The following is a 26,498-nucleotide window of genomic DNA, read 5'->3' on the forward strand; positions in this document are numbered from 1 at the left end:
TTGTTTTTTTTAGTTTTATTTCACAAGATGATGAAAATTAACTTAAAACATAATTAATTTTGTTTAATATATATTTTATCAATTGTCCTCTTTAGTCATCCAGTTGAAGGTTGTAGCAGGGATAAAGATCTTTGGTTCTAACACCCTCAAGAACAGCTGTGAATGAAATATATATCTTATTTGAAAATAGAATAGGAGGTTCACAGTACAAATACTTTACATTTTATGATTATTACACTAATTCAGAAGAAGAGAATTCACCAATCCCAATGTTTATTATAAAGACAGGATATTATGCATTTGGATTGTAATGATTCAGATTACACTGGATCACTACAGTGGAGCCAGCTTGGTACCCATGGTGTCACCTACCTATCCTGCCAAGAATCATCTGTCCATAGTCCTTCAGTTCATTGTAATGGTGTAGCTTATCTATGTGGGTTTGAAGCATTTCAATCTTGAAACCACTGTAAAAATATAGACCCACTGTCAAGAAAATATGTCAGGATTTGCTGGCAGTATTACCATATAATAATTTCAAGGGCAAACGTAACCTGCTGGTAATTTCATGAACATCTTTATGGTGAATGTATTCACCTGCATTGTCTTCTTGTTATGAGTTTTTTGTTCACAATTTACCTTTTTTCTAATTCATAAATGTCGGCATTAATATTCTGTAATTTCTTCTCCAATTCCTGCACAGCATCTTCACATGGTTCATTTTGTCCAGTGTTAGCTTTCAGTTGTGTCTTCTGAAGCTTAATTGTTGCAAAAGAAAATGTGTATTTAATACTTTTTCTAAATTTTCAACCAGTCATGTGTATATATATATCCAGGGACCTATATACTAACGGGATAGGCAACTCTCACAAGTCTCGCGATGTCTCGTAAGTTGCGGGATTTCGTAAGTCAGTTTTAATTAAATATATCTCTTTTGCTATCAAATATTTCAGAATAAAATCTTAATTTATCTACCAAAAAATTATTCAAGATTTGTTATTAGCACTGTTTTTACTCCTTATCTTAGAAGTAATTACCTTTATTTAAAAATCAGTGTGTGCCCCTAATCAGCCGTATTTCCGAAAAATTGCCGATTTTGGTGGTTGTTTTCTTAATATCTAAATTATTTTACAATATGTGCTTTAAAATTTATTAAATATCCATTCTGATACACAAAAAGAACAGATTACATTAATCAGAAAAAAAGCTTTTTACTGGGAAAAAACGTAGTTTGAAAAACTTGCAGTGTTGTGTGTGCCGTTTTGGGTAAATAAACATGACGCTGAAGGAGTTGCCTATCCCGTTAGTATATAGGTCCCTGATATATCTTACTAGTAATTAATAGTTGAATAAGTTAAACAATTTTGTGAAAGGAAGTATTGAGCTACCACTTTACTCACTGGTGACTTAAATGCTTTACTTGGCAGTCTTTTTGAAGCAATCAAGCTGAAAATTAAAACAAAACCAATATTAGTTAAATACAAGTATGAAATTGATATATTTTGTAACTAAGTCAACTATAAAAAAAACTTTTCTTGGGGTTATGGTAAAATTGTTAACTGTTAAAATTACACATTACAGTGGCAACTATGTCTACCAACCTCAAAAATACCCCCCCCCCCCCCCCCTTGAACCAGTATGAAATGAAATAACAAAGAAGACCAATTCTGGTGAACATAATTGATTGGTAACCATGGTAATAATTCAGCAAAATGTGAAGTAATCATACTTATATACCCAAGCCTCACCGCACACATGCAAACAGTTACTCAAACAATGGAAATTTCATACATCTTTCGCCTAAACAGTGTTCAAAAGCAGAAATGCTCCGAGTTACTTTTTTAAAAATACAAAATAAGTTGTCACATTTTGGTCTACATAAAGAGAAAACTTGAATTAAAATAGCTACTTCGAACAGCTAAATAAAGCTACGTTCTGTAGGTTTGAACTTTTTGACAAGCTGAGAAAAAAATCAAATTACCCACCTCTTACTCATACTCGGAAATGTAGAAATGAATGCTAAAATGGAAACCGGACTACGCCAGACCAAACGTTTCCGAAATCGCTGTCAAAGCTTGCTTAAATAGTTCTGCTCTCTACCAATATTTACCGAATGGCTGATGTATTAAATTATTCAATTTGCATCATATACTACAGACAATAAAAACAAAACAAAACAAAACAAAAAAAAAGACTAGGTGTGACGTTACCTTATTGTGACGTGTAAGATTATGACGTTACATCTTAACGCTAGTTTCGTGGATACCCATAAATAACAGGAGAGGTTACGCGAAAGGATTTTGTCCTTTCATCATTTATCATCATTTATTTGAACGAATAAGAATCATGCAACAAGATTTACGAAAATCTATGGATACCACCCAAACTGCTCTAGATCAAATCGAGGAACTTCGTGGAAAAATTCACTTAAAAGGTATAATTTTGAAGTTTCTATCATTCATGCTCTGTGTACAATACGTTTTGTCAAATATCAAAGAATTTTACAAATTATATTATAGTAAATGAACTTGATATAATTTTTCTGCCAGAGCGAGATGCCAAAGCATGCTACGAGAGTTCCGAAACAAGGAAGATACAGTATGAGAGATTGATTGCGAAACTGAGAGATGAAAATAAAAACAAAAGAGTACAACTTGCTAAAAGTATCAATGTAAGTTTTCACAGTACTGTTGACACTACCGTTTGTTTTACTTCGCTCTTACGTTTGATACCGTGTTTGCTTGACATCAACGAGCAATTTGAGTTGTTTGCCCCCCCCCCCTTCCAACCACCTTTGCTGGATTTACTTGTTGGGTGGTGAAGATTAAAAAAAAATGATCTTAATAAATAATTTTTACATTTGACTCCTTTATCCACATACCGGTAGTTAAAAATATACCTGTAATATAGAGATAGATAGTACTAGTATATCATCAAAAAGTGAAGATAACGAACAGTGATTGATCTAAAAACAAACAAACAAACAAACAATACAAATCTATGAACAAGGCATAAAGCACGGACCTCCGGGAAATTCCAGAGGTAAGATCAGGCTACGGGGCCATAACTATATGCTTGTGCCCCCTTAATAAAAACGTCTGATGACCTTTTTTTTTTTTTGGCTTGTCAAGGAATATTTGGTAGTTGATGACCTTTTTTTTAGCTCACCTGAGCTGAAAGCTCAAGTGAGCTTTTCTGATCACATTTTGTCCGTCGTCCGTCTGTCTAGCTGTCCGTCTGTCAGTCCGTCTGTAAACTTTTCATATTTTCGACTTCTTCTCCAGAACCACTGGGCCAATTTCAACCAAACTTGCCACAAAGCATCCTTGGGTAAAGAGGATTCAAGTTTATTCAAATGAAGGGCCATGCCCACTTTCGAGGGGAGATAATTATGAATTAGTAAAAATTAAGAATTAGTAAAAATTTGGTGGTATCTTTCAAAAATCTTCTTCTCAAGAACCACTGGGCTAAAAAAGTTGAAACTTATGTGAAACCTTCATTACATAGTGTAGATTCAAGTTTGTTCAAATCATGACCCCTGGGGTAGGGTGGGGCCACAATGGGGGATCAAAGTTTTACATAGGAATATATAGGAAAAAATCTTTAAAAATCTTCTTCTCAAGAACAAGAGAGCCACAATTAGTCATATTGATATGGAATCATCCTCAGGTAGTGTAGATTCAAATTTGTTCAAATCATGACCCCCAGGGGAAGGGTGGGGCCACAATGGGCGATCAAAGTTTTACATAGGAATATATAGGGAAAATCTTTAAAAATCTTCTTCTCAATAACAAGAGAGCCACAATTAGTCATATTGATATGGAATCATCCTCAGGTAGTGTAGATTCAAGTTTGTTCAAATCATGACCCCCAGGGGTAGGGTGGGGCCACAATGGGGGATCAAAGTTTTACATAGGAATATATAGGAAAAAATCTTTAAAAATCTTCTTCTCAAGAACAAGAGAGCCACAATTAGTCATATTGATATGGAATCATCTTCAGGTAGTGTAGATTCAATTTTGTACAAATAATGACCCCGGGGGTAGGGTGGGACCACAGTGGGGGATCAAAGTTTTATGTTTGTTTGTTTGTGTATTGTTTAACGTCCCTCTCGAGAATTTTTCACTCATATGGAGACGCCACCACTTGCCGGTGGAGAGCTGCAAATTTTTGACCTATACTCGGCACTCAGGGTCATTGAGCAGTGAGGGATCTTTTTCGTGCCAGCATTTACTGCGACACGGGAACTCGGTTTATACGGTCTCATCCGAAGGACCGGTCCCCACAGTGGGATTCGAACCCGCAACGTAAGGATCAACTCCTTACTCCGCGACTCTAGAGCAGACGCTCTACCACTGCGCCACGCGGGCTCAAAGTTTTACATAGAAATGTATAGAAAAAAATCTTTAAAAATCTTTTTCTCAAGAACAACAAAGCCACAATTAGTCATATTAATATGGAATCATCCTCAGGTAGTGTAGATTCAAGTTTGTTCAAATCATGACCCACGGGGGCGGGGAGGGGCCACAATGGGGGATCAAAGTTTTACATAGGAATATATAGGAAAAATCTTTTTAAAAATCGATCTTTTCTAGAACAGGAAAGCCATGATTAGTCATATTGATATGGATGCATCCCCAAGTATTGTAGATTCAAGTTTGTTCAAGGCATCCTTCAGTAGTAGGGTGGGGCCATAATGGGGGATCAAAGTTTTACAAAAGAACATATATAGGAATAAATCTTTAAAAATCTTCTTCTCAAGAACAACAAAGCTATGATTAATCATATTGACATGGAAGCATCCTCAGGTAGTGTAGATTCAATTTTGTTCAAATCATAACCCCCCCCCCCTCCCGCGTAGGATGGCAGACATCTTTAAAATTCCATTTTCAAGAACAGCAAAGCCATGATTAGTTATATGAATATAGAAGCATCCTCAGAAAGTTTAGATTCAATTTCATTCAATTCATGGCACCTGGGGGTAGGGTAAGCTTAGAACAGGTTATCAAAGCTTTACATATGAATATATAGGAGAAGAAATCTGCTGACGAAGAACAGCAGGGCCATATTGACTCAGGTGAGCGTTGTGGCCCATAGGCCTCTTATTTTTGCTTGTCAGGAAATTTTTGATGGTGCCCCCTCAACTGTCAACTGAAAATGTATGGCTGTGACCCCCCCCTCCCCAACTAAATTTGCTTCCTACGGGTCTGGAGGAATCCAATTATGGACTTGCTTTAGCTTCTTGAAATAGTCCTTTTAAACATTTCAAGGGATTCGATTAAAGTTTAGTGCAAACGTGATAAAGACCTAATTGTTTATTGACGAGAGGTAAAAGTGAATCAAAAGAAACATCATGTATATTTGGTCTTTGTATGATCGATGTCCATGACTACGCCTATACGGCTAGGTGTATTTTTAAAAAGACCCATCATATTTACACTGGTACAATGTAGGCTTGAACGACTCCCTACATTATCTATGATTGTGGTCGTTGGAACCATATGGAAATGCTGTGCCTAGTTTCCTGATCCAGTATTCTCATTGTCTACGGATAGGAGTACTTAAATTGAGACTATTAGAAAATTTTAACCCTCATTGAAAGGATATAGTGGTCAGGCGAATTAAAATGTTCATAAAGATGTTGCATGATGATCCCCATTATTTATTTCAAACCGAGGCAGGCTACTGACATACGTTTATGTTAGAGGGATTTAAACAACTTCGTTTGTCATCATTTCGTAAATTTTGTGGTTGCTATAATTACCTTGTTAACAAATACAATCTATCACTGGGTCGTATTTTGTCTGAAGATTTTAATACCAATTGCTAGGCCTTTGTTTTTATACTAAATTTGACTAAAGACCATTCTGTTCTACCTGATCAATACTTTGAGCTCAGGGCAGGTGTGACAGTCGACAAGGGATGTTTGCTCCCCCTGGGCATCTGACCCCTCCTCTGGAGTTTCCGGGGGTCTGTGATTTGTTCCCTGTTTACGATTCCTTTTGTTTTCTGGATGTATGAGATTGATCACTGTTCGTTATCTTAACTTTTTTTGTTTATACACATGTATCACATTGCACATCCTTCCTAACATTTTTTTTATATATGTATATCTTTCCACATTTTATAGACAAAAAGTTTATATGTTTCAAGAATAGGAGGAAATCTGAGAAATAATATAGAACAGAAATACAGTGAAAAAGAATCGCAATTTAAAATATACATGATTGTACATGTCTTTGTTATTGAAAACACTTTTTGAAACCTTGTACACATCAAAACTGCACGAGCAGGAAATTGGTTAAAATGCAAATATTTGATTTATGTAAGCATTTACATTTTATACAGAATGCCAAATTTTCTATTACTTGTACCGAAGAAGAAAAGGGTTTTCATTTCCAGCCAAGTCATGCAAATGCATATATACAAAGTCTTTCTCTTTCGGAATAACACTATAAAACAATGATTTTTTTCTTTCTTTCTTTTTGCTATTTAGGGAGACGAAGAGGTGATACGAGCTGTGTTTAACAATAGACGAGAGGAGCTGTTGTCTATGCAGAGGTGCACAGTCGATGTGAGTTAAATTAAATGACCCAAATAGATTCAGCTCAGTTGTTTGAATTTGAGGTGAAAACAACAGTATTTCTACTTTAACTTTCATATGGTACCTCTTTCTAGGAAGCAACCAAGACCATGGATCAGAAGGTCTGTGAAGCCAGTAAACGGTTGAACAATTTACGATACCAAAGAACGGACCGCGAGGAACGAGTCCAAGAAATGGAAACGAGGCTCAACAGAATGAAACGCACTGATGCACAAGACTATGATTTTGAAAGAAAGCGAGTATGCTGTCAATTATTACGTATCTTTTGATTCAACTTGTTTGTTTATCAGAAACAGTGGCCTGGCAATTAATAATATAGAATTACAAAGCAGCTGTATCGATGCTCATCAGAATTTCTTTAATTTCCAGGAAATTCGACGGTTACAAAACGAGATGGATAAAGCCAGAATCAAATTGGAAGCAGCTAGAAATATCACAAGGCGATACCAAGAAATCATGCGTTATATGGAAGAGGTAAAATTATCATCCTATATCGGGCATCCATGATTCTAGTACTGGTGATTTTAATTTCATACCGTAATTTGAGTGTTACCTAGCTGTGTTAGTTTTATTTAAAATAAAACCAGTTTTGACACCATAGGCACTGTTTCTTCGATAAAATTGGAACTCGTAAAGCTACATACCCTGCCCTGGTCATCTGTAAAAACCATTCTGGTTCTACACACATATACAATGAAGTTGATATTAAAAAGATGCCCGAGTTTCCCATTGACAATATCTAATGTAGTTTTTGGAGACTAGTTCTTCCAACAATCTGTTTGAATTTCCATGGGTATACTAATTGTGCGACGTTACTAGCAGACCTTTTTCGGATTCTTATGAAACAGAATTTATTCCAAAACTTCTACATGAAAAGAAGAAGTCTCTTGCTGTGGCCTCCAATTTGACATTGAGGTACTGATATATTGATGACGTTTGATCAATTACCAATATTCATTTTCATTCCCATGCATTCTATATATCATATTGAACTGGAAATAAAGGACACCACAGAGTCTGACATCTGCTTCATATCTGAATGTTTTACTAGAGAAAGATGTTCATGACAACTAACAACTAAACTTTATGATTAACCTGATGACTTCAACTTTTCTTTCGTCAGCTTCCTTTATTGGTGTAGAAATATACATTATCACCTGCATTTGGAGTTTATGTCTGCGTCAATAAACAAGATCATTCTGCATACGAACAATTTCTAACAAGACAGGCTGTTAACAAATAAGTTGATGATACAAGGATATCAACAATCTCGTTTAAATTTAGCAATGCGCAATTCTATGGTCACTACAATGGCATTGTTTGCAAATGCAATCTGATGTTAGGTAAAATGTTTACATACTTCTCTCATATTGCTAGGCCGTTATTTTCACACTGTTAGAATTGTCTCCAGAATATTTCGTTTACCCGATCGTGACAAAAACACATGGCGGGTGTGACCTGTCAACAGGGGTGCTTACTCTTCCATGGCACCTGATCCCACCTTTGAGGTATCCAGAGGTCCGTGTTGGCTCTGTTCATAAATTGTTTAAATTGAATTTTGAGTATGATCACTGTTCATTATCTTCGTATTTCATTACCAGGCGGAATTTTTCTTAACTGTTTGAGTTTTACTTTACTGTTTGAATATTACTTACCCGTCTTTGAGTTTTATTTACTAATTGAGTTTTACTTACTCGTCTGAGTTTTACTTTACTGTTTTAGTCTTTACTTACCCGTCTGAGTTATTCCTGTTTGAGTTTTACTTTCCTGTTTGAGTTTTACCTACCAGTTTGAGTTTTTTTCTGAGTTTCGCCTGACTCTTTGAGTTTAACTAACCTGTTTGAGTCTTACCTATCTGTTTTGAGTTTTTCTTACTAGTTTAAATGTAACTTACCTTTCTGAGTTTTACCTTTAACTATTTGTCTGGGTTTAATGTAGCTCTTTATTTTTTACCTACCCTGTCTGTATTTTACTTACCTGTTTCAGTTTTACCTAACAGTTTGAATTCTACCTGTCTGAGTTTTACTTACCTGTCTGAGTTTTACCTACCTGTTGTAGGAATGTCGTTTGTATCCGGCTCGCCTTGACAACTTGGAATCCTCCGTGGTTCAAGCCAGACAGGAACTAGCAGTATTACGTCAAATGAATGAAAAGGCGGTAAATAGTAAAGATGAAGCAAGGGTGGGTAACTTTTGTATTTTTAGTATCTGCAAGATGGCTTTGTACTAAGTTTGTAGTAACCACCTATGTTATAAAATCTACAAATGACAGAAATGGTGGATGACCATGCATTCATTTAAGGAACTTGGGCACAGATTTTCCCTATAATATCATGACTTACATGTTTCTAGAGCACTTCAGGCATTTGAAAACTTCTTTTATCTGAAAATTTTTAAAACTACGAATTTCACGACGAGGTTCATTGACACACATCCTTGCGCTTTAACAAAGCATAATTTATTCTTAATATTTAAGAAAAGCGGAAAATTTATTGTGTATTAATGAAAAATACTAAAACTTTAACCCATAAAATTCAGAGTAGAAATGATAGAAAGCAAAACCAACACACAAACGATAGTCAGTTCAGTGATGTGTGCCGAGTACATGTAATCAAATTGAACACACCCGGATAAACGTAAACATATGACTTGTGCCCATGTTTACAAACACAGATGTTTGACCTAATGTTATGAAGAATGTCGTTGTCATTGATTTTAAGAATGTGGATGTAATTTCAATTCATTAAACTATTTTTTTTAATTTAAGATTGTAAAGAAAACGGCAATTCAACTGTGCCCAGGCCCCTTTAATGATATATGTCTGTATCGTTGACCACCGTCTTTTACCATTAGTGATACAAGGTTCTCTATAATTTAATGATACATATTATTTATTTATTTAAAGCAGGGTTATGGACTAATGATACAGGATTTTGTCCAGTAATGATAAAAAAGATACAAATTTTACGAATTCAGTCACTCGCTAATACTAGATAATAGATATTATACCATTTATGGACATTAATGAATAAAAGAGGACTCTTTTTTTATATACTTCATGTGTACAATTCACACACCATCAACTAAAATCAAAACAGGTTTTTCAAAGGTTTACATAATGTATGATTCTTTATTTGAAGACCGAATTGCATACTATGGAAAGAGATATGTACCAAGCTAAAAGGGCGAGGGACGCTCAACTGAACGAAACGAAGAAGGAGGTAGAGAGGCGACGAGAACCAGTGGTAGAACGTGTGGAAAAGAGGGTCAGTTATCACTACAGAGTATTCAAGATGTCTAATTTAGATACATTATCTTGGCTGGGCTAAATTCATATACATATAATTCAATATTCTTTTTTCAGGCCAAAGTGAACCTTATTATGGACAATACAGGTGACTGATTCAGAGCATTATGAATTTTATCTTTATTATTTGATAAGCATAACTAAAAAACAGCATTTAAGTCAACATGACGAGTGATAACACAGACGTGCTTCATTTGTTTTAGATTCTAAAGCTGCCAAGCTTCAGATGGAGAAATATGAGAGACAAGAACACCTTCTGACACTTAGTGAAGGATTTGAGAAGATCAAGAGCGCCATTAAGGTGTCTGATATCGAGGTACCCATTTTGTAATTAAAAATTGAAATTATGTAGAACTACATAAAGAACAATCGTTGCAATTAGACTACATGTAGAAATAGACGTATGTGAAATCCTCTGTGATTTTAAACTATTTTAAGGACATAGTATTCCGAGTCACTAACCAGGAGTTCACGCATGGAAGACTTATCAAGCAGGAGAAAGAGAAGAAACATACCAAGGTCAAACTCCTGGAAGAAAGAGACAAACTTACCAGAATCTTTGAAGAGATGAAGTTCACAAGCCAAAGGCAACTCGCAAAGTAAGGAAGGCGTACCCTGTATGATCTGCCAAAAACGCTTTTTAACATACTTTCATATCTAGTAACTAGAAATCAAGAACTTTATGTGTGATATGCAGTGTTTTGATACATGTACATCTTTTTATTCAGAGGACGGAAAATGGTGGATGAAATGCAGGAATTTGTTGCCAAGGAAGAAAAAAAGTGTGCTGAAGCGGTACAGGGGATGGAAGCGAATGAGAAGCTGTTGATAGATCTCCAGTTTGGAATAGCTACTCTGTACGACAAACTCAAAGAAGTCAAACTCAAGCCGGTAAGACTAAAAACCACAAACCTCCACTGGTACTATACAGCGTTTGTTTAAATAGCTAAATAATAAATCTGAAATATGACTGAATTTGTTTGCAGAAAATGGTCATAGTTTCTTAACTTTAAATAGTTACCATGGAAAAAGAAGATTTTTTTATATTAAGCTTTGTCTTTCTTCGATTAGCCATACCATAACTTCAGTAAAGGTGATCCGGTGGATGATCTGGCTAACTGTTCCCGGAAACTAGAACTGCTCGCCCGGGAACAGGCCATAAAGGAAGAGGTGCCAAAATTGTCAAAAACCTCTGACCAGTTCAAGGTAAGTCAATTCTTCAAATACTACAAACCAAATTGCTTTTTCTTTTGTTCATCCCTCTTTAAAAATATATAAATGTATAACTGTATCATTGTTCTTTAAATTTTTTTTTTGAAATTTCATTAGGAAAAAAAGATTTTTAAAAAAGGGCGTTAAAATAAAATTTGATTGAAAAGACAGACGTGATTTTATTTCTTTCGTTCATTTCCATAGCTTCATGCATATTTAGAAAGTCAACTTTCTCCGGAGAATATCCGGATCCGAATAGAAACGGATGACGGAAGTGACGATGATGAGTTCCGGTTTGATCACGACCAAGATAACGAAGGTCTGTTGTCAAGGGAAGATATCAAAAGACTGGGAAAGGAACTGCTAAACTCTAAGTTAAAACCAAAGAGAAAGAAAGGAAGAAAGCAGCGAAACTAAAAACACGTCTCGAACCAAACACACGTACAAAGACCATGATATTATTTTATAATTGGATACTTTAAAGTTTATAATAATAATAACAACAGACAGTCATATACACATGAATATTTTATGTCGTATGATCTACATACTGTCATATATATTTAAAAATACATAACAAAGTTCTATAGTTTTTATCCAATAAAAAAAATACCAGCGGTTTCTTTAATTAAAATAGAAATACTGATTGCGATATTAGATTTAAAGTAATACTTTTTGTTAGTATTATGCAAACAAGATAATTTTAACAACACAAATATGACAATAAGGCCAAAGTTTTTTATTTTATTTTATTTTTTTTTTTTTTTTTTTGGTTTACGATTTTCTGTCTCAAAAAATGCATTGGGTGGTCGAAAAACAAAAATAAAAATAATTTAGGATTCAACAGTTTCATTTTAAAATACAAGCAATGTTTATTTTAATAAAAATAATACACGTCAATAGTACTTTTAAGTTTTATTGTCTTAGATCACATAACTCTTTTTATTTAATTTTGATTCATTTCTAACTTTAGACTGAATGTCATTTTCATTTACATATAGTTCTGATTTTTGTTTGTCAATCAGTGCATGGTTCATGATGTTCAACTTCTTTTTGTGCTCTTCAGTGATAAGTGATGTGTTATAAACCTCGGTATCCCCACAAACTAAAAATAAGGATCCAAATTTAAATTAAATTTAGATTGAAGAAAAATACAATTTAATTGTTTAACAATATCAAAAGTAATTGACATTGAAGTAAAGGTTATAATAATTTCATCATGCAGCTATCAAATTTAATGTTCAACCTGCGGCACAAAAGCCTAATAATTTCTCAATCAAGTCCTTCTTTAAATTTTTGTTATGTACCTGCACAGTAGGCAATGCTCATTATTTTCTTAGTAATTCAAAGGGCTTTGATCTCAATTGAGTATGAAATTTGCAAAGATTTGTATACTGAATTTACTTCTATAAATTAACAAATGTTTTATACACATTTGAACTTAACCAGTGAAATACCGGTCAGCGTTACTTCAACTAAGATGTATCTCTCAACACTAAATTGGTCTAACTAGTATCCATGGATTTATCAGCCTATTTTGGGAAACACCATTTTTGGGGAATTGGGAATAAATTATCGGCTATTTAATGAAATTGTAAAAAAAATTTAAAATGTTACTTAAATCCTGTATTCAGGGGTAATTCATTTAACATTTCAGCATGAACTCTAATTTGGGCAACCAAACGACAATTAAATATGATCCATCTTCATCATACAAGATCAATTATGAATAATAGACTAATGAAAGTAAATTGGACTTCAATGAGTGTAAAGCAGTATACAACGTAGGGTTGTACATGTGTGTATGAGATTTCAATTTAGATCATATAGTATCTGTTTCTGGAGATTATAAACCTCCTGCATAAATACTAAGTACACATTTTCTAAAAGTCCTCTTTTAATATGTATTAATGCATTGAAAATATATTTTTCTATTTGAAATAATGCCTAAAGTCCTTACCATTCACTCACAGATCAATTGAATAGGAGGAAATAAATTAATAAATCTATATAATTACTCAATATCATCATTTTTAGAAAAACGGAGGAAATTCGGATTAAAAGTTGGCGATGTTTTTGCAGTGTTTTTAACCATGTGTTATGACTGTAGCTTTGCTAAATGAGTTAAATATATGAAAATTACAGACAGTCTGACAATTTTACGTTGTGTTTTTTCAAGATAATTAAAAATAAAAGCATTGTTCACCAATTGGCAAAAAATACTGCCAAATTGGGAAAAACTGAACTCATTTTCAATTGGGCAATTGTACATGAGAAGGCACTGATAAATCCCTATTATCTATAGGTGTAACCGTGTCTGCTAGGTCGATCAGGGTTGGGCATACACTCTCCAATATTACGGTATGAAATTTAGCCAATTGAGACATTGCAATTGGAGAAAGGGATCATGCATCCAAGATTTTATTCACTTTTCCATGCAGAAAAAGTTCTTTAAGTGTATGTCATTGCTTTCAGCGAAGAATTACCTTGTTACATGACAGAACCGCCATTTTTGGTCTGCACATGTTTATTTACGGTCACCTAAATGTTTGTAAAGGTCTCATATATTTATAAGCGCTTATTCGACTAAGATGCATTCTAAAATTTAAAACCCACCAGTTCAGCTGAGAAAAATATGTCGGAAAAAGACATTATTTTTATTTTCATGATTGGTGAAAATTAGGGTCGGCGGAATCGTAAACCAAAAGAAAAAAAAACTTTGGCCTAATAATTGTGTATCACAGAATAAAGATTAACATCTTTAACAGCTATGACGGCTCTTCCTCCTCCTCGCTGTCCCTCCTTACATTTTGTCGTGTTGGTCTCTTAAATCCTGGTCTCGTTGGTTTTTTTATCACGTTTAATTTTTCTCCAGGAGGAACCATTACAGTAAGTCGATTACTATGGGAAAAATGGAAAAGAAACAACGACAATGAAATAACCCGGTTCAAGATTTTATGTGGTGAAAAATAAACAGGATTGAACAACCGACTTACAGCCTTTAAATATTCTCTTCTAGGCAAATACACAAAATTATCATTTGTATACTATACAGTTAAAGTATATCATTGAGGGAGTTAGCAAGATTCAAGTTCCCCAAGGTCAGGACTATTTCCCGAGGCGAAGCCGAAGGAAATAGCCCTGGTCGAGGGGCTAAGCAGGGATTAGCTCACTGAACTAACACGTGGGGATTAGTTCATTCACATATCACACCAATGTAAAAGTAAAATCTAGAAGATAACGGAAAATCGGGAATTACAGTCATTCTACGATAAATGGACCAATTCAGAGTATAAAACATGAAAAATATAATTGTTTCAAATAGCAAAATGAATATCATAATTCTCTAAAGGACATATCAGTGAACTTGAAAACAAAGAATTGTCCACAAATCTGGTATCGTTAACTTTTTACAACAATTTCAAGGTACCATTGATATAAGGTAATGTTACGGAAGTTAATGCTTGATCAAGCCTTGTTATTTTTTTAAATAAAGCTGAATTTGACCAATTTTTCGTTTCTGATGTTCAGTAAAGAACGCTAAAGTATGATTCATGAAGTCTCGCATGAATCCGACGGGAAAAATATCGTTACGGAAGTTAATCGTTACGGAAGTTAATTCCCAGCAATAAAAGTTAAAATTCTCTTCAACAGTTGGCTATTGGTACTTTGCGGAATGGAACGGAACCAGTTGTATCTTGAAATTTGTAAATAAATGAAGCGACAATAAGATTTGCAGTGGAATACGTTTTTCAACAGTACATTATGTTCATATCAAACTTTAACTGAATATATATCGGTAAATACTTACAAAACCATGTGTGTATGTTAAGTCTTAGAGTTGAAATCGACCTTTAAATTTATAGTTAAGATATTACAACGGTAAATTTGTAAAGCGACATAAAAAAAGCTTTATTGGTCATGTTTTTGTAGAATGACTGATTAGCTTTCGAACCAGGGATTACCTCAATTGACTAACGCAAGGGGATCAGTCCAATTTCGCTAAATTTGGAATCTTGCTAACTCCCTCAATGATATACTTTAACTGTATAAATAGTTTTATTATGTAGATATTTTAACGTAATATAGTTACTTAGTTCTAAGCAGTTTAAGCATACTTAAAATACAAAATATGCATATAAATCTAAAGCATTTTTTCCAGTTATGCAATACATTTTCTATACGTTCCTATAACTAAATCGGTTTAATTTCTTAATTCAGTATTTCTAGGTAAATGTGTTTTTTTTTATTACTAATATCTTGTTGAGGCAACATTTCTGTGTTATCAGTTAATCGCACTCAGCTTTATTGCTGCGGGTAAGTAACTGTTCCTAGCGTGAGATATTGGAACAGTTCTTGTAATTAAAACTACATTATACAACTAGACACGGTTCTATTATTTCATAGGTAAAACACGCCTGCCTGTTGTAATATTTAAAAAAAAAAAGGAAGAAGTAAAACTGTATTTATCGGGACATGTAATTTTCAGTCATTTTATACAATTTAATGTAACTAACCTATCATCAACAGAGTTTTCTATATCTCCCTCAACATCCTGAAACGATGAAATTCACACGTCATATATAAGCTATATACAATAATGCATTTGTTTTACTTATGTCTATATAGAGTGTATGAATAAAACCACCTGAACCATTCAATTGAAAGCGAGTTTGTTAAGCGAAGAATGTTTGCTTACATGCATTATTTATGGATATAAATGGTAAATTTGTCAAGATTATTACCTAATGATATCAATATACACAATTTACTAAATTGTTCTTCAACAGAATCTAAATTCACTACCACCACAATAGTTAAGTAATTTGAATAATATATCTGAAAGCAGGTTCAACTGAATCATTAATATTTAATAGGTATCACTCGGAGTATATCCATGATTTTAACTAAAGTCCTCTAAAGAATAGATATGAATATATAAATTGAATAATTATAAGCCCATTTTCCTCTCTTTTTTAAAATAACAATTATTGTATGCGATATAAATGAAGTATGCTAAATTATATAATTGGTTAATGTCATAACTTGTATATTTTATCTAAGAATACTACTAAATTACCGGTTTTGAAAGATCAATCTCCTCGAAACCATCTCCACAGCCTAAATCTTGGAGCAGTTCAGAGGAGCTCTTCATGCTACAGGCTCTGTTGAGTGCCTTCCAAAGCGAAGTATTGAAGAGTATTATAGTGGGTTTCTTTACCAAGTAAGTATGCAGCGATTATAAAATTAAATAAATAAACAGACCACTAACCACCCTGTTGATTAACTCTCATTGACCATTAATGATATCAAATCCACTCATAATATATTAGTAGATGACCTTGTATCCGTTAATGATAAAACTGTATCAATAATCAACCAACATGTAAAGTATTAATTAAGCAACATCCACTATAGAGATACAAATCGCCATCCACTACAGCGATACAAATCGTCATCCACTATAGCGATACAAATCGTCATCCACTACAGCAATACAAATCATGTCATCCACTATAGCGATACAAATCGTTATCCACTATAGCGATACAAATCGTGATCCACGATAGTGATACATATATATTATTATAACAGTAACTTGATCCGAGGAGCCGTATCACGTCGAGTTGACAGGCGCGGATCATCAGATCAAACGAGACGCGAAGCGTCGAGTTTGATCTGATGATCCGCGCCTGTCAACGAGACGTGATACGGCTCTTCGGATCAAGTTACTGTTATAATGATAAATTTATTATATACCCCTTTACAACTAGCAAAGTATAATAAAAGGAAAACTTTTTTGGATCAATTACATAACTTTTATCCATTAAACAAACCATTTTGTCAAGGAACTTTTTGATGCGCGAGAATAAAAACGTCATTTTTCTGTGTACTACGTCATCAGTTTCAGAGAGGGGTGATATGGATTCAGAAAACCACAGTGTGGTGATCTGGAAAGTCGGATCACACTCTGTAAAATTAACAGTAACAAAAACAAGGAAATTGATGGGTATATAATAAAAATCGTTATCCACTATAGTGATACAAAAAGTCATTAACTACAGCGATACAAATCGTCATCCACTACAGCGATATAAATCGTCATCCACTATAGCGATACAAATCATAGTCATCCACAATAGCGATACAAATCATTTCATCTATGGACAGCAGTATCATCCAATAATACAAAATTTAAACCACATATGACTACATCGTCAATAATTTCACTTTATTGTATCATTAAAGGATTTTACATCAATTGTCTTTACTACGATGCTTTCTATATTTTTGTTCGCTCTAGACTCAATTTTAAAACTTGCAGTTTTCTTCACACAGGGTTTGAATTGTCACTTAACGTATACATTCTATTAATTTTTTTTTACATTACCCAATAAAAATATGTTGAAATCAAGAGCAATTGATAATTATAATAAAAATGTGTTCAAATCATAAGCAATTGATAGTTATAAAATATTAATATTTTTAAAATGTTTTATAAAAAAATAATAAGAATAATCATAACAGTTACTTCCATCCAGGAGGAAAACTCTTCATCTCTGTTCTCTGTATTTTCAAGTAGCCTAAAACTAAAAGAATTAAATCAAGTCAACTCTTCACATGGTATTGGCACGCCAAAATATAACAAAAAGTTTTGTTATCAAAATAACTAAAAGTTTGTAATTGAACGTGAAATTATAATAATTATTTTTTAACTTACTGATAAACTCTGTTAGGCACCTTGACATCAAACCCATAATTTTTAGTGGAAATGACGCAAACGTTATTTTCATGAAGATATATCACATTTAAGGCATTCTGAAAGAACATCAACAAAATGACAACAATTACCAATGGAAGAGGTTTAAAGATAAATCAGAATTAAATTGATGTTCCTCACCTCAACTTTTTCTGGAAGTGCATAGGATAATTTTCCTGCCTCCACTTTGACAAATCGCCTAATAACGAAGAAAATGTACTGCTCATTTTGCTTCATTAAATTCTGGTCTTATTTTTTCCGTTGAGAAGATCTGTTCATGAGTTTAAATAATTATTTTAAAAATCATAATAACCGATGACCTTTTCTTATAATAAATGGGTTGAAAAGTATCAATCACTATCCGATGTATACCTACATTGATGTATCATACAATAAAAGATGCAATCTAATTAAAATTAGATGTTCCGAATCCGCTATCGCTTCTCAAACATCGTTTGAGAAGCGATAGCGGATTCGGAACATCTAATTTTAATTAGATTGTAAAAGATGCTACCTCTTATGAGCTGGGGGATTTATAGTACATGTGAAGTTCAACTTACTCATTCCACACTTTGACAGTTGCATTGCCTTGCTTGTCCAGGTAACCTTGTTTCAGAATTGGCGATTTTGGTATCGATCTACGTTTAACGCTACTACGTGAATCATTGTCCGGCAACACTTTTCGACTTCCTTTTCTAATTTTTGAACCTTCAGAAGAACTAAACACCATATTTAAAAGACAATACTTAGAAGAAATCATTTTTTCTGCCTCTTATTGTATGTACACAATATTCCGAATATTCAAATGAAAGATGGATGATGTATAAAAATACAAAGGAAAATACCTGTCAGATATAGCAATTCTGATGCACTGAAAATTGAGAAAAACATTTAAGATGTAAGTAATGGAGATGACTGGAAAGTCTATTTCAGTGCTACCTTATTATGTGGTCAGCGCTAATAATAAATGAAATATTAATCCGGAAAAAGCTCTTCTTCGTTTAGATCTCATTATTCTGAATTCTACTCACTCTTATCCACTCTGATTGTTCTTCTTGTTTGTCTCGTACCGAGTTGGGAATTTGAAAACTATAAATAGGATGAGTAAACAAGATTTAATTTTTTTTCTCAGAGTACAATTAGATGTTTAACTGTTGTGATTGGTTACCTGTAAGTTCTACCAGGCACGGTGACGTTGAACTTATCTAATCCTATAGCATCCACGTGACACTCCACTACAGGGGAAAGGTTCACCCTTTTCTGAAAGAAATAACGATGAAATGATCCTATTCTTATCTCTATTCCTTTCTCTTTGCAGTCTGATTAAAATCAATCTTTCCACTAGCTTCTTTATTCTGATGGTCGCGTGGAAGCCTCACGGCCATCAGAATAAAGGAGCTAGTAGAAAGTTTGATTTAAATAGACTGCTTTCTTTGGTAAGGGTGATTTACTTATGATTTGCTTAAGGAGGCTCATTACACCCACAGCTTATTTTAGATTTCATTACAGCACCCTTTTTTATGAAGATTTCAAATATCCAAATGGAGGTTATGATACAATAAATATTTTTTAAAGAATTTTTAATCTTCTTTCTGATTTTGGTAAAATGTTTTATTTCAAGTTTCTGATTGAAAGTATTGCAGAAATCTCAGTGTCAAGTGATGGATATCATCTTCAGATATGTAAGAAATATAATAACACTTCATAATATTCAATATTATTTTTATTAGAAAAATTTTTTTTCCCAAAAAAGAATTAATGTGATTTTCTTCTTAATCTTTGCATGAATAATTTGGAAAATCAGTTATAAATAAACAAGAAATGTATATTAATGAATAACAAGTGACAAATTGAATGAAAAATGTTTTAAGGAAATGAAAATTCCAATCTATAAAATAATTGGAATAAAAAGTCCACTTGCAAGAGTTATCTTTCCTAAATCCCCCTGACTCAAAACACTCAGGAACGGTTGATCATATCAGATTCAGAATAAGCTAAAGTTTCTAAAATAAATATACATTTTTCAAAGAAATAAAGACAAGCACACAAACCAACAAGAGTACAGTTCTCTAAAAGCGCAAGTTAATTATAATTTATTTCAACGAGGTTGTAAATTTCAACGCGAATTTCCTCTATACATACATGTTGTCATGGATAGAACTTGCGGCTTTCGCTATGACATTGTACAATAGTTGGGTAGTGAAGATTTGACTGTCATTCTCTTTGGTCTCTACTTAAAAGTAACCCTTCGTGATTTATTTATGAATCCGTTACCAAATTCCCATTGTTTACAACATCGCATGTAGTCTATTTTTAGAGCGTTTTAAAGATTTAGATCATCAGCAAAGCGAACCTGTACAATTCGTCCCCAGGAGAAAACCGACAAAACAATGGAGGTTTATTTTTCTGTGTAGTACGTCAACAAAAAGTGGTGTAATGAGCCTCCTTAAATATAATGTTGAGAATATTTTAATATAGTTCAATTTGCGACATTTACTGTAGATTTACTTCTGTTCCATTTTTCAGCACTAACTGCATAAAACTACCATGGGATTAGAACTCTTCAGTAAGCAGTGATTAGATCTTCCTTCAAGAAAATCTTTGATGTAGTAAAATGTGCAATACACATTTAACAGAGACATGTTCGTCCTTCGCATGATTTTTAACCCGGGACCCCTGATTTGCCAGTCCATGCAGTGCTCTACCAACTGAGCTAAATGCTTAACCCACTAACCCAAGCTAATAGGATGCTGTGTATCTTAAAATTTTTAATTGAACGTGAAATTATAATATTTTTTTTTAACTTACTGATAACATCTGTTAGGCACTTTGACATCAAACCCATAATTTTTTTTTTTTTTTTGGAAATAAGTTTACCATTTTGTTATGATGGATCAAAATATTTACCTCTGAATTTTCAGGGTAGTAGAACAAAACTCCTTGCTTAATGATAACTTTTCTCCTGAAATAAAATGATGAACTGATTACTTTCCAGTTAATATTAATGAATTCTTTATCCGATCCCTTGCTAGATTAGAAGATTAAATAAATTGTACGAATAAAACACACAGGTTTTCATTGTTGGTCAGCCTCTCAATTTTCGGAAAGCTTCAATGTAATTTGAAAGTAGCGATTTTTCTGTCAATATAAGTGCATGATTTACATACTGCAAACAAAGAAAGTAGTGTGTGTTTTGGTTTCGAAATTGTTCGTACTCAGAACATGCTGTTGCGTATCGAATTAACGGGGGTCATGTGTAGGTAATAAAGGTTTTCTACATAAAAGAGGAAGTTGACAAGAGAAAAGTTTATCTCTAGTCTTCGCTTTAATTTATGATAAAGTTTAATTGTCATAAATGTCTTTTTCTAGTTTGTTGGTTTGTTTAGCGTACCTTTGAGAATTGTTCATTCGTATTTTAAAAGAAGCCACCACTTGCCGGTGTAGGGCTGCGGATTTTACACCTGTATTCGGCTCTTGACGGCCTTTGAGCAGTGAGGGATTCTTTCGTGCTAGAACTCGACTGCAACACGGGACCTCGGTTTATACGGTCTTATCCGAAGGTCTCCACGTCCCTCAGTGGGATTCGAACCCACGACGTAAGGATCAACTCCTTACTCTGGCGACGCTAGAGCAAATGCTTTAACCACTGGTCCATGCGGACGACTCTTTCTATAGTAAACAGACGTATCGTTCTCTGGTGTCTTTTATTTCGAGTTTAATGGGATATATCGAAACAACAATAAAAATGAATATTGTTCATTGACAAAACGCCCTCGCCTAATGTCTAATTGAAGGCCTCAGTAAGAGACTTCTTTCAAATGGAAGTTAGTTTTTTTAACTAATTCTGCACAATAAATATATTATTGGTGGGGGGGGGTTTCAATTATAGTACTCATGGCCGTAGGAACCGGGGGGGCACGGGGGGGCCGTGCCCCCCCCCCCAATAATTTTGCCGATATATAGATTACTATAGTAAACATTGATACTATATGCTTGTGCCCCCTCAATAAAAACGTCTGATGACCTTCTTTTTTTTTTTTTTTTTTTGCTTGTCAGGAAATTTTTGGAGTGCCCCCTCAACTGTCCACTAAAAAATGTATGGCTGTGCCCCCCCCCCCCCCAAACTGAAATTGCTTCCTACGGGCCTGCTGAGTACCATGTGAATTGCAACAGATTGTTGGAAAATCTGGTCTCCAAAAACAATAGTTATTGTCAATGATTATTTTTAATGCTAACTTCAAAGTAATTGTGTTTGTAGAATCGGAATTATAAGATATAGATAACCAATCGCCAGATGTGAACATTTCCGAATTCGATAGAAGAAGCTGCTGTCTATCATGTCGAAAAGCCTCGTCTTTGATTTATTGTTAGGAGTGGTAATAAAATGTTGAAAATTTACGTGGTTTGATGCTATTGATTTTGGCAAAAATTTTGGATTTCAAATTTTTAAAACGTTCTTTGGAATCTTTTAGTATCCAAATTTGATTAACAACACTTCTCAAATATGTGCACAATACCACTGAAGTTTTTCACTAACTGCTTTTAATACTTTCATGACGCAAAGAGACATAGTAAAACATTTATTATATCCCGCTATGCATTTTTGTTAAAGGATTTTTATGACGTTTTTTGGAAAGATGAAAAAAAGGCTGAAATTCATCTCCAAATTGAATTCGATTTATCATTTCTGTATCTTCTCTAACGTACCTGGCCCATTTTTCAATGACAGCATTTCCTTTTTTCATCAAGAAGCCTTCTTTAATGACACGAGATCCCTCCCCTGTTGAAGCAGAGATCCTTTTGTAGAGAAACTACTTGTACATATTACACACAAACCGACTTAAGTTTAAAAAAAAAAAACTCCAATTGTGCTTTGACTTGCTTTAATTGGAAAAAGAGAAAAGAACCCATTTCTATCAAAGTAATTTACAGAAGACCAAAGAAAAGCCTTGTTCTCTTACTCAGTGGGTAATTCTGTTTTGTTGTTTGTTCCTCTACAGCCGCCTGGATGGTTTTTAATATTTCTTCCTTTATCTGTTCTGTTTCAGCTGATAATGTCTTCTTTAGAGTGCCAATCCTAACTTCAATTTGTAAACCATTCTGCAAAAATTTTAGAACTATTTTTGGGGGAAGGGTACCATTTTTATGGTGTTATACAACTGGCAAGAAAGTAAAACCTGTATAAGAGCACAAGATATTTCATACAATATTTCACACAAAGTACAATAGTTAGCCACAACCAACACTTTTTCCTCAATGGAAGACATTGTATTGAGTGTAATAATTATGAACTAAGAGAACGGTGCAACGGGGAAAGGTGCAGTTTGAAAAGAAATGTGATTGCAATAAAGAGGGTTATTTGTGCATTTTATTCCCTTTTTTGACACAAAGTTAACCTTGCAAGTATTTTCAGAAAATCAAGATTTAAGAACTATTGTTTAGGATTTTACAACTTATGCATTTTTTTTTATTGATGAGAATACTTCAAATAACTTTTCTTTATCTTGATTTTTAATCATTTTCTTCCGTCATTTCTCTTCCTTCCATTTAAATTTTATCCCACGATCGGAAATTAAAGATAATGTTTAGGATTTTACTATTTTTATCTCTTCCTTAAAAAGTTTTTTTCTTATATCCTTATTTTTGTAATATTTTCCTTTCATATATATTTTCTCTCAGACATTTTTATTCTTTTATTATATAAAAAATCATGCAATAAATTAGATATGCACGATCGTATGTTTGATTAGTTTTATGTAGCTTCTCAAGGTGTAGATCAGTGAAGAGCTATAAACTATATTTTACGATTATTAGTTATAAAACAGGAAGTGCCATGAACTAGGCATGCCCAAAACAGTCATGAAAATTTGTTGTGATTTACCACTTAAGTACGACAAAGGCAAGACTATTGGACAAGCCAAATCTGATTGTCCTCAATGATCATTTACTTTTTATTGTTTTTGTTTCGTTTATTTTTAGTCAGTGAAGGAATAATTTCTTTTATGTTGATTATTAATACATGACCTTATATCTGAAATAAGCGTGCACCATGAGTACCCTTCCTTAAAGTACATCTGCATTAGGAAATCAGGAAATACGAGGTCAAGGTTATAAGTAAGGCTAAAATATTCCGGCACAATTGCAGTTCTCTGCTCAAAATGTGACTGAAAAACACGTCATATTTTGCAAAGCGTTAAAAAAAAAACCAACTCAGAAACAAGAAATGCTATGCAAAGATTTACGAGATGGTCAAGGTCATAAAACTTAAACACAATAAAAATACTCTCTGTCTCTCTTCCTCTCTCTCTGAAGTTTTTAATAATGACACCATGTTTTACAGTTCTCTTGAAATGAATCAAGAGCAGTAGCTAAACAAGAGATACTATGACACATGAAAATTTATATTCTCTATATACATGTATATAAAAAAAAAATTTCAGACCATTTACATGTCATCCTTACTACGTCAGGGGTCCTGTGTCCACTCGTTGCCGTGGGACCCCTGACAAATTTAATTCGGTTTTATCCGGGCTTGCTTCTCTCACCGAGAAGCACCAATCAAAATGAAGCAGACATCTAATGTAAACAGAAAGAGTCAGATGGCACTTAGAATGCTGGTGTTAAGTATTGTTTATCACCAAAAAGCTTAATGTGATTGGTTTAAAGATAAGAAAAACAATCAAGTTCTGTAATTTTCCCGAAAAACGTCACTGTAGTCACCCCGTAAGGCATCGATTGGAATTTATCAGGGGTCGCACGGCAACGAGTTGACATAGAACCCCTAATGCTATGAGGATGTTTCCATGGTTGAAGATAACAAACATAGGTATTAAACCTGAATTCCAGTGTAAAAAGTCAGTTTTGAATCCCGTCTGAAAATCAATGAAATTTGGGGAACCTGTTTGAATCAATTAGAAATTTTGAATTTGGTAAATGTATGGTTTTATTAAGGGATAAAAGTGCTGGTTTGATAATGCTGTGTCATAAAATTCTTGTCTGTTTATTGAGTGGTTGGGATGGAACCAAGATTCGTGGGTAACGAATAGTTATCCATTTTCATGTGTCTGGTTCTCTACTTAGCATATCCTATTCTATACAACTTGAAAACTATGTAGGCCAGGTTTTGTTAAAAAGAGAAAAATCAAAAAAGAAATATGACATTATGTTGTTGTTGTTTTTTTTCAAGCTAAAATCCTGGTTTTTTCCTAAAAATTTCTCATTCGGACCTACTTCTTCACTTGTGAGTAATTCTTATCTTTGGTGGTGGTGGTGGTGGGGAAGGGGATGATGGATATTTATATCGACGTTATATTGATTCTAACATCTGCCTATAATGAATATAATCGTGTGTTAACATAATTGAAAAGTGAATACACCAATTACCTTTAACGTGGCATTCAGATCTTTAATCCTACACGAGTGTTTCACCTCTCCTTTCCTCATGTATTTGAAACTGTCGCTTTTAACGTCAATCTATATAATGTGGAAGTTTATAGTGATATTCTTTGGTATTATACCAGGTAACTATACCCAAAATGGGACGTATAATTTATCTTTTATGAAAAGTTATACATTTCCTATTTGAAAATGTTAAATTACAAGGAAATAGCTTTTAAATTCTTTATTCAATAACCTGAAATTTTGACCTGGAAGACTTTCTGCGAGAAAAGCATTTACCTTAAGTACCACGCGCTGTCCGGATAGCTTCGTCACAGAAAATTCTTGTACAATATCCTCTTCTTGGTCCGCCATTGGTCCGAGTACAAATAAGCACAACTGTTGTGTTCTAAATAAAGCTTTACTAGGTGAAAGATCAAAAGTTGTTCAATACAAATAAATGAGAAAAACCAATACTCACTTCCTCATAACACAAAATTATTCAGCAACAGGCCGGAATTCTGACACTTATTTAGCGTATTTAGTAACAATATCACAGTGTTTCTCAGTATGTTTAAATCTACTCACATCATATAACTTAGGAAGGAATTAACGAAATTACCGAACAAATTTCACCATGGTTTAAACTTTGGAAGGGAATATATATATATATATATATATATATATATATATATATATATATATATATATATATATATATATATATATATATATATATATATATAAGTAGCAATCAAAAAACAAACAAATTATTTTACTCTATCGACCTTTATATCTTAGGCCAGCCTAGTACAAATATAAATTAATTCAGATAATATTCACATCAAAGCTCTCAAAATATGATACGATTTGCTACGTAATTCAAAAAAGCATTCTTACCCTTACAAGTGCATAGTATGTTGTTCCTCGTTAATGTCCAGTCTTGGGTTTTGTCTGGACTGCGTCAACAGAACAATGAATTAATCCACTTCCGTGTTTTTAAGTTTTATCAACCCGTAAACAACCACCCTGCTTCTGTCGATATACGAAGTACCTATCTAATACAACTCATGCATGTCGTATATAAAATTTGTCAGCCAGGCTACAGTTACAACAGAGGGTTATTCATTTCCAAGGGAATCCCCTAAAATACATGTAGATATTCCTATCTCTGCCCCTTTGATGATAACAAACCTACATATCTAAGTTTTCTCTTTTACTACAGGAAGACGTAATGAT

At 33.7% G+C, this 26,498-nt stretch overlaps 3 protein-coding genes across 4 annotated transcripts; 1 reads left to right on the forward strand and 2 right to left on the reverse strand.

Annotated features, from left to right (window-relative positions):
- LOC133172990 (DNA repair protein SWI5 homolog) lies at nt 1-2,057 on the reverse strand. Its single transcript, XM_061307859.1, has 5 exons — nt 1,986-2,057; nt 1,401-1,446; nt 640-758; nt 373-467; nt 1-156 (listed from the first exon to the last, which is right to left on the reverse strand). The coding sequence occupies exons 1-5, from the start codon at nt 1,994-1,996 to the stop codon at nt 92-94; spliced, it is 336 nt and encodes a 111-aa protein (XP_061163843.1). The 5' UTR covers nt 1,997-2,057; the 3' UTR covers nt 1-91.
- A 244-nt stretch (nt 2,058-2,301) lies between these two features.
- Nucleotides 2,302-11,548, forward strand: LOC133173104 (outer dynein arm-docking complex subunit 3-like). Its single transcript, XM_061308032.1, has 13 exons — nt 2,302-2,434; nt 2,550-2,671; nt 6,497-6,574; nt 6,679-6,843; nt 6,974-7,078; nt 8,663-8,785; nt 9,744-9,869; nt 9,968-9,998; nt 10,114-10,226; nt 10,349-10,509; nt 10,639-10,801; nt 10,982-11,116; nt 11,327-11,548. Exons 1-13 carry the CDS (start codon nt 2,347-2,349, stop codon nt 11,537-11,539), a joined length of 1,623 nt encoding a protein of 540 aa, XP_061164016.1. The 5' UTR covers nt 2,302-2,346; the 3' UTR covers nt 11,540-11,548.
- A 2,229-nt stretch (nt 11,549-13,777) lies between these two features.
- Nucleotides 13,778-26,281, reverse strand: LOC133172895 (uncharacterized). 2 transcript variants are annotated; one of them, XM_061307727.1, is made up of 16 exons: nt 26,160-26,281; nt 25,560-25,668; nt 25,266-25,355; nt 22,844-22,982; nt 22,590-22,662; nt 20,790-20,844; nt 19,051-19,142; nt 18,914-18,971; nt 18,728-18,753; nt 18,443-18,601; nt 18,024-18,081; nt 17,844-17,941; nt 17,655-17,712; nt 16,203-16,298; nt 15,640-15,677; nt 13,778-14,023 (listed from the first exon to the last, which is right to left on the reverse strand). In XM_061307727.1, the coding sequence occupies exons 2-16, from the start codon at nt 25,632-25,634 to the stop codon at nt 13,891-13,893; spliced, it is 1,248 nt and encodes a 415-aa protein (XP_061163711.1). In that variant the 5' UTR covers nt 25,635-25,668; nt 26,160-26,281; the 3' UTR covers nt 13,778-13,890. The 2 variants fall into 2 exon arrangements, with proteins under 2 accessions (XP_061163711.1, XP_061163712.1); XM_061307728.1 differs by lacking the exon at nt 15,640-15,677 and having other exon boundaries at nt 13,935-14,023.
- Between the last annotated feature and the right edge of the window lie 217 nt (nt 26,282-26,498).

This window comes from Saccostrea echinata, unplaced genomic scaffold (assembly GCF_033153115.1).
Source record: "Saccostrea echinata isolate AGI-Se365-2 ecotype Australia unplaced genomic scaffold, CSIRO_AGI_Sech_v1 ptg000056l, whole genome shotgun sequence".
Lineage (NCBI taxonomy): Eukaryota > Metazoa > Mollusca > Bivalvia > Ostreida > Ostreidae > Saccostrea > Saccostrea echinata.